The sequence below is a fragment of the Pagrus pagrus genome, assembly GCF_965226575.1.
Source record: "Pagrus pagrus genome assembly, chromosome: 11".
Classification (NCBI taxonomy): Eukaryota; Metazoa; Chordata; class Actinopteri; order Spariformes; family Sparidae; genus Pagrus; species Pagrus pagrus.
This window is the reverse complement of record NC_140195.1, coordinates 30880420-30889228: the sequence shown is the minus strand read 5'-3', so window position 1 is coordinate 30889228 and position 8809 is coordinate 30880420. Positions and strand designations below refer to the sequence as shown.

Genomic DNA, 8809 nt, shown 5'->3' with positions numbered 1-8809 from the left:
AATTGATGTGTACAAGGACAAGTTAAGGAATACCAGTTGCCTGCCAATCCATATAGTTTAAATAAACATACATGAGTTGGTATGTTTGGTCAAACAAATTATTTTACAAGTTTCCCAATATGGTGGGACACAAAAATAGAATGTGACAATTTAATCCTTCTTGACATATGCTCAATTGAACACAGTACAAAGACAATACAGTATGTTTAATGGTTTGCCTCTTCATTGATTTTTGTAAATATATGCTTATTCAGATTTTGATGCCAGCAAATGTGGGACAGGAGCAACAAGGAACTGTGAAAGCTGTGGAATGCTCCAAAAACACCTGTTTGGAACATTCTGGAGGTAAGCAGAATTGGTAATGGTGAAAGGATCATGATTGGATATGAAAGGGACATCATTAAAAGGCTCAGTCGTTCACAGGCAAGGATCTACACTTTGTATAAGTTGTACACATGAACTATAAAACACTGTGCAAATGATTGCATTGTATTTATTTTATTTTTTACACATCTTTTTCAAAATCCAGAACTAGTCCTTTAAGTCTGAATCAGAACTTCATACAAATACCTGCAAGTGCTGTCCTAGTAGATTTCAAAACAGCATTACATAACAATGATGTGCATGAAAAAATGACCACTTTATCTATATACTGTGGAGGTAACATTTCAAACAGGTTGTGGATCTGTACACTCTTAGGGTTTTTCCAGTTACACCAAGCAATGGCGGGCCTCAAGCTGTGGAGCCATGCTGAGACAATTAGCTTTTCAACTGCACCACACAGCAAAGGTAATGTGGTTTACCTTTTTTATGTGTTGGCGGTGTTTTAATCATGAACCACAGTAAGAGTCTATCACCTGCAGCACTTCATCCAACAGCTCACTGTGACTTTCTGTTTGTACTGCTACTCCCTGTTATATTTTAAACTAATCTGCTGACCAAACTGCACAGAATGTTCATGTCTGACTGATTACACCTGAATTTACTGGTGGAACAGTGCAGTGAATAAAAGCATCCCACTGGTTTGCCCCTGGGAAGTTTTTAATGGCAGCAACAGCAGCAAGTTAAAGTGGAAACAGACAATGTTTGCTATGAGTACTTATATAAAACAACTGTTGCTTACAAGTGGCTAAATAAAACTAGGACTAGAGACTTAAGAGGTTGTCGAGGACATTAAACATCATCATGCCAAACAAATCAACTCACTAGTGCATTTTTACAGGCTATACTATTACTCTTCACAACTTGGCAATTGATCAATTAGTACTAAGGCGTGTATTGCATAGTGTAGTAAATGCTTAGTGGTGGTGAAGTTGAAGTCATGCGACCCGGATGTAGCTTGTTTCTAGCCTACCAATGACTTTTTAATCTTGGGGATCGCATTTGAAAGCGTGCCATATAGTGAACAAATCGAAACGCAGTTGTCCTTCTATAGCCAATACATTATGCAATCAACAGTTACTTCATACCAATATATAAAAGCAAAACACTTGTCTACTGCCAGTTTAACACAAGAAACAAAGAATGCCCGCGCTGTGACCTGGTAGCAGATTGTTTTTAAGGCTTGGCATGGTGCAGCTGAAGTGGAACGATCCAGGCCCGTGAAAAAACCCCCATTTGATTTCACTTGTCATTTAAACAGTGACCTTAATAATAAAGCGATGTAAGTTTCAATGACTTGAAGTGAATGGACTTAAACATGTGCAGGATGATAAATCCCTATTGGACCGCTAATATGTGTACTTCGTACTTCCATCATTAAGGTCTTGGTCAATTTTTTTTGCCAACCTTTACCAACCCAACGTTCAGGAAAAGTAAGACCTTTATCGGCAGAGAGCTTGCTGTTTAGAGAGAGAAAAAGAGATGCATTAATATCAAAAGTACAGAACAAGACACAATAGATATTTGTAACTCAAACATAATGAAAATATGATTTATTAGTCCAACATTTCTCAAAAGGTCATTTACCTCAAACAATACATATTCCAAATTATATACACATTTACATTTTGATACACTTGATCCAAACTGGCAATTTCACCACTTAAGCAGATTATTTTGGATGTATTTAATTAATACATTCCAATATTATATATACACAAGACAAAATTCTATTAAGACTATTAAGCCTCTAGTAGAATTTCTCCAAGTAATGTGGCAGCTGTAGTCAGCCTCCAAAAATGGACCAGATCTACAGCTACAGATGTCGTGGAGTATTGGTAAAATGTAATTTGACGTATACCATTTGTTACCGATACTACCTTTGAAAAAATACCAGGCCACGTTGGCAGCTGCTTGTCCAGCCTCTTCAACTTCCACCAGCAGAATCCACTTTAGCATAAAGAAAAATAGGTGCCGCTAAATTAAAGTATTCTTTAGTACAATGGTGCTGGTTCACAAAGAGATCAATTCTTACCAAAAGAAAGTTTAATTATTTTTCATGGATTTTTGTATTTCCAATTTGATAGCCTGTTCAAGATCACTCTTTGTGGACCTTCACCGTTATCTTAACATTCAGTATGCTTTGATTTCACTTAGTTTAACTCCAAGTTACATGTTTACTAAAATCAAATAATTTCTTACGACAAACCATAAAACAAATGACACTGAAGATGGAACTATATAAGTACTGAGGTCGCTGCTGAAGGCCTCAAGCCTGTTTGAAACATAATCAAGACATATTTCTTGTCTGATCCTTACCATGGAGTCAGGCAGGTAAAGGTGTTCAGAAAGCCACTCATCCCGCATGGTCGATCAACCATTACCTAGAAGAAACTGTCAACAAGATTTAGCAGTAACTTACTTAGTACTCAATCCATCATCACACAAAACGCATGCACACTGAGCAGTTCTTAGGTAATTTTAACTACTTCAACAGTGTTCCTCCACCTCTCAAAAAGTTCAGGACACTGATCCTTATCATGTTCAGTCTCAATATCTGAAAACAGAGATATGTACTTGACCCTACATTTTGAGCGACGTGCTTGCACTCTCGGCACACTTGGTGCAGAACTCTACCGAGACATGGTTCTTGTCCACGTGCAGACATACGCCACCAGATGTCTCTTTCTCCTCCACTTTCACACGCTTCCTGGGTAAGGCGTAGTCGTGGTCGTTTGAGTGGAGCCCCTGGAAAAGCGAGCAAGATAATTTCATCCCATTCACACCGCTCAGCCTGGACAAGAGCTGAGCTAACATGCTCTCATTGGCCAGCACAGCCCTCAGGTACCTGGTCTCATCTTCCAACTCTTCCACTCTCTTAGTCAGCTGGGAATTTTCCTGTTTGAGCAGGTTGTTTTCTGTTGACAGGGTGCAAACTTTCTTCTCCAAGCTGTTGACATATTCTTTCTTCTTCAGACGATTCAATCTGGCAGCAATGGCATTTTTGTTGATCACGTGGCTTGACTGGTTGTGTCTGTTCTTCACCTTCAAGTCAGATGACATTCTCTCTGGAGATGAGCCTCCCGAAGCTTCAATTCCTGAACCTTCATTATTGGCATGGCACACACCAAGATCAGCCAAGTCAATATCAAAGAGTGGGGAGACAGTATCTCTTTGAAGTGTCCATTTCAAGTCTTCGATTCCAAACAGGTCGTCTAGCTCTATTCCTGCTGTATCGATATCATCAGCCGGGAACCCCTCAGATGTACTTGGGAGATCTTTGTCAGATTCCTCTGCATCTACAACTTCAACCTCCAGAAACTGCAACTCTGTGTTGTTCATAGTACGGCCTCTTCTTCTGGTGATCATTGTGTTTGACCACAAGGACGCTGTCCAAGAGATATCTGATTATGCTTCACCTGTAGAGACAAAGAAAATATACTGTTAGTGTGAAATCCTGTAACTAAGGAAGGAAATTAATTTCAGGCTGTGTGGCAGGGTAAATGCTGTTAACTAAATTCTCTAGGGGTTTTATATACATGTAAAAAAAAAACTGACTAAGCAAGAAGCTATGGATTTTTAAAATGGACAAATCTATAGCTCAGTATAGAGTGAGTGGTCAAATGTTGTGAATCAATCTGGACATTTATTAGATTAATAGACTAAATGATATTTTTATTATAAATGATGATTTTCGCCCTAGGTTGACTCAGTTTACCATCTGTTTGTAACCTATACACTTGTAACATATATGCAAGGCACAGTTAGCCATTCAGGCATGTGGTTAATAACAATAAAACATTTTTTCAACGTACTCAACATGCAATATTGTGCAAAATTATTAACCCAAACAGTGTCCCCGATCATCCTCCATTTTCTTACAGGCGCAGACATTGCGTGTGTGTTGGCTAAACGTATTGCCAACGTAGCTAACCCAGCTCACTGCTAAAGCTAGGCCCAACATCATTAGCACTATAAGATGCTAAACGATGTACGTTCTGTAATCTACCATAATATTCCTGATATACCCCACTGTTCCCCATGTCCCCGCCGTTACAATTCGTCGCAATTAGTTATGCATTTGATAATGTTAGGAGCCTTAACTCTAGTATGCCAACAAGGCCCCGATTGTCCTCGCAGCACAAGTGCTTGCAACACCCAGCTAGTGCTAGTCTAGGTTAACTTAAATTAAGTCTGGATGTTCTGGTGCATTAAAACAGCTCCACATCTAGCTGATGTGACATGGTTCACCCAATTGACCTGGTTATCGTTAACCATTTCACCTGCAAGTGCCCGCGGTTTTCATTAGCTTTGCTATCGATAAGCCAGCTACGTTAGCTAACGTTAACTACAGCCATGACGAGCAGTCACGAATGACGCAGCACGTTTTTACTGTCCTTCGTCCTCAAACTTACCGTCCTGTCTGGAAAATAAAACTACTGCAGCTGCGTTCTTCGATGAAACTGTGTTGGTTACTGAAACCTTAACGTGACTCAATCTGAATCGTTCACACTTTGGGGAGCGATGGCGCAGATTGACGACAGGTCCAACTTCAAACATCCGCTCAAAGACACTTCCGGACAAATTATTCAAAATAAAAGTCCTACTGAACTTTACTCAATGGACAACTACATTTTATGATGACACATTCACACAGCCTCGAACTGAGCAGAGTATCACCTACCGACCCGGTCTCAAAAGAAATGTCATATTTTAAGCTCCATAGTGTTCGTTATATGACTGTTTGTGTTGCATTTTATGACATTTCATACATGTCTTCATATTTTTCACTTTGTGATATGCTCAGGATATCTCCTGTGAAATTGTGCTTTATTTCATTTTTTAATTTTTACATTTAACATCTTTGTCCTCAAGCTGCTTTGTTGGCCGAGTTTCCACTTAGAGACATAGAGTTGCAGTACGGTGAAGTCTAGTGTCTTGGGTTCCTTTTAGCATTTACTCTAACCATGGATACACTGTACAACTTGAAAAACAGGCTGTAAAAGAAGAAACACAATGGGTCCGCTAAGTAGTGCTTATGATTATTTAACTCTGTGCTGCTGAACACCCTCGATGGCCTGCTTATACTGCAGTTAGCCTTCTCACAAAAGACATCCTTTCCAAACCAACATGCTTTGATTAGGCACCATAAATCTTACACATAAAAAACACAATTTTATTCCTTCAGAAGAATTTTTATTTAACGTAAGTACGCCAAAGAAAGATGCATTACACAAAACCACCTTGTGCTTACAATAACGTCCCCTTTGCCAGGATTTTCAAAGACATCTTGTCCAAAACCATTTGTAGGGACCAACAACTGTTTTAACAGTGCAAGTTAAGTTGCATGACAGGTGCAAGAAAAAAACAACTCACTGAACTCCTAATACACCATCATAATGAATTAACAATATCCCAACCTACTCTTGCCTTACCATGTGCAGTATGTTTTAAATGATTTGTTAAATAGTCTGCACTAGTTCTACTTCTGTCTTAGCCACATGCTGAAAATATTATCAACACAGCACACTACGTGAAGGCAAATACTTTACACAACAGTTGCAACTAAAGGTTTATTTAAATGATATAAAACAGGGCACTGTATCGGATTAATGTCTGGAATGAATGACCTTTATATCAATCGGTAATCCACTTCTTTACATATTGATTTCATCCAGGACCAAACTCTGGATTCTACTGAAGTTTACACATTTTGAATATTTGTTTTCCAAGTGTCAAAACAATGGAAAGCACCAGTTCCATAATGTCCCTGCATGTAAGGAGCTATATTTCACAGCATTACAACATGACTCAAAAAAGCTGCAGTCCAGATTTCAGCTTGTTAAGGTCGCTGTGGTTCCAAAGAAGGCCATCAGCTGTTCTCACTGGTGCAGAGACTCCTGGGGCGTTGTGTGTTGTGTTGCTCTCCAACTCCACCTGCTGGTCAAAGACAGTCATTGTTGAGTAGTTTTCCACCATGAGGCATGAGGGGTCATCTGACTGTCCAGGGACTTTACCAAGAGGATAGTTCTTCCACAAAGCTTTATCAACGCACACTTGCCAAGGTGAACCTCGAAGCAATTTTGCTTTTTCAGCCTGAGCATCTGCCCATTTGTACTCCTGGGAGGACACACTTCTCTCCAAGTCAGCTGTAGAGCGCCAAGAGTGGCTGTGGCGCCATGAAAGCTGCAGCTTCTCGTGCAAACTCTCCAGTGTGTACATCGGCTGTTGTTTCTGCTCCAGAGAAGTATCAAATTCTGAGTGTGCAGTCTGTGTGTAGATGGAGCAGAGCTGGATCAGCCTCTCTCGAGTATCCAGAGGGAGAGGATGCTCCATGTCATCTAGGATTAACTGGAGCAGGTGAGGCGTGCTGATGCAGGGAGCATCCAGGCATGCTGAGAGCAGCTGCTGCCAACGCAGCTGGATGCGGTTTACAAAAATCCTGTCCTTCATTCTGGCCTTCTTCTGTACCTTTGTTTGAAAATGGAATTCAAATTTGTTGCTGTTACAGAAGAGGACTTCTGAAATCCAGGCAGAAATGTAGAAAGCCCTGTGATTATTCGGCTCTTTAGCAAGCAGCTTAAGTTCAACAAAGAGCTTCTCCAGCAGGAGGTGAATAAAGGATGGTGAGTTTAGCATCTTGAGGAGGGGCAGCCAAAAACGCAGGAAGGTTTGAGGGACTCTGGGTTCAGTGGCAGACGCTTTGTCACAAGTGTCACAGCCTAATGTTTCCAGTTGTTCAACAGTTGGAACCAGAAATCCATCTTCCAACAACACATCAACCAGCATATCACTTGACTCCAAAGCAAACTGCTTGATCTCACCAAGTAACCAGCTCATGTCTGCAAAGGGGGCTGGCCACGAGCTCTTCTCTTTGTCCTCAGGAAGCCCATCAAAAGCCTGGTACTGCTCCTTTTCAAAGTTTATAAGAAGTTCCCGTGCATTCTTGTAGGTTTCCATTTCTTTTTGCCTTGCTATGAGCTCGTTCTCATGGTGTTTCAGGTCAATGTCTTCATCCTCTCCATCCGACTGTGACTCCCAGCCCTCATTGGGCCCTCCTCCCAGCTGCCTGGACCAGTACTCCTGCTGGAGCCACTCTAGGACCACTTTACATCCCTTTCGACACCATTTCAACGTTGGGAGCTTTCGGTGTGTGAAGTCATGTCTCAGGTCTACAACCCATTCTGGGATATTTAGGTTCCCAGCCAGCCGCCGGAGTGGACGGGCTGTTCTCCCCTGCTGCCGCTCAGTGATCAGATTGACAAACCTCACCAGGGCCGCTCCGTAGAGCAGGACCAGGTCGTCTCCGTCCAGCTGTCCTGACCTGTCCAGCACCTGGCACCTCACCAGGTCCGCCGTGCAATCCACTGCGACAGGGGTGCTGTTGGCATATCTGCCTTTCCAAGCAGTTATTCTCTGAAGTGCAAACCTCTGTAAGGCCGAATCTTTGGAGTAAAGATACTCCAGAACTTGATCCCACTCAGCTTTGTTGAGCCACGCCACCACATGGCGTTTTTTCTCGGAGCTCTTTTTCTTCATGTTGACGGTAGTAGCGGAGAACGGAGCACTTATATCAACACCTTAGAGACACATCGCTCGTAGAGGCCGAGGAAAGTGCTGTCTTCTGACGGGAGCTGTCACAAAAATAGCTCGATATTACAGCGCGAGGTGGTTTACAGCCACCGATTGCATCGCATCCCGGAAATGAAGTATTACCTACTCCTTCTTCTTGGTTTTGTGCTTATGGCGGGTTGCAGCTATGATGTATACGGTACATACCGCCACCTACTGTACCGGAGTGTAGTAATAGATACATTATTCTAAATTTAAAATGTATAAATACATGTCGCTATCTTATGTTTGCTTCTTCTTCTGTTCTTGGAAGTTTACCGTCAGTCATCTCCTGGAGACAGTTAACTCCCGCGCTGTGCACGTTGTTAGATAGATTGCTCTTCAGAGAAAGCTGCGCAGCTGTTCACCTCCACCACCCTCCATTTTGCTCTTTAATACGATGAGGTTTATCACCCAATGTGTGTGTGTGTGTCGTTCTTATTCATACTTTTATATTCCCTCTGTATGCACATCACATGTCACATATGACCTTTGCCCAGAGGGGACAGTGACCCCGTGAAGAGAGACAGGTTACCTGTCAGCTCCGGCAGAAGAGATGAAATAGTCCTGATCAGGTTGAGACTGGGTCACTGTGGCCAGGCAAGTTGTTTAAAAACAACAGGTAAGCTTGCAGCCAGTTTGTGTTCATGAGGGAGTCCTGGAACTGTGCAACATTACTAAAGTAAGAGACAACAGTTGTTTACAAAGCTGTCTTCCTTCTTCACTGTAGCCGTGACTTTCTTTTTGAGGATAATTATCAGCTGGTAAGGAGATTTCAGTGTTTGCGGCACTGGGTGTACTTCAGAATATGAACTGA

General features: G+C 41.7%; 2 protein-coding genes across 3 annotated transcripts; both read right to left on the bottom strand.

The window, feature by feature from the left end:
* Positions 1–476: 476 nt before the first annotated feature.
* Positions 477–4945, bottom strand: crebzf (CREB/ATF bZIP transcription factor). 2 transcript variants are annotated; one of them, XM_084367429.1, is made up of 4 exons: positions 4797–4945; positions 2969–3800; positions 2701–2775; positions 477–2331 (listed from the first exon to the last, which is right to left on the bottom strand). In XM_084367429.1, exons 2-3 carry the CDS (start codon positions 3748–3750, stop codon positions 2766–2768), a joined length of 792 nt encoding a protein of 263 aa, XP_084223555.1. In that variant the 5' UTR covers positions 3751–3800; positions 4797–4945; the 3' UTR covers positions 477–2331; positions 2701–2765. The 2 variants fall into 2 exon arrangements, with proteins under 2 accessions (XP_084223555.1, XP_084223556.1); XM_084367430.1 differs by lacking the exons at positions 477–2331; positions 2701–2775 and having other exon boundaries at positions 2995–3129; positions 3230–3800.
* Positions 4946–5561: 616 nt separating this feature from the next.
* las1l (LAS1 like ribosome biogenesis factor) lies at positions 5562–8417 on the bottom strand. Its single transcript, XM_084365564.1, has one exon. It carries the CDS (start codon positions 7918–7920, stop codon positions 6193–6195), a length of 1728 nt encoding a protein of 575 aa, XP_084221690.1. The 5' UTR covers positions 7921–8417; the 3' UTR covers positions 5562–6192.
* Between the last annotated feature and the right edge of the window lie 392 nt (positions 8418–8809).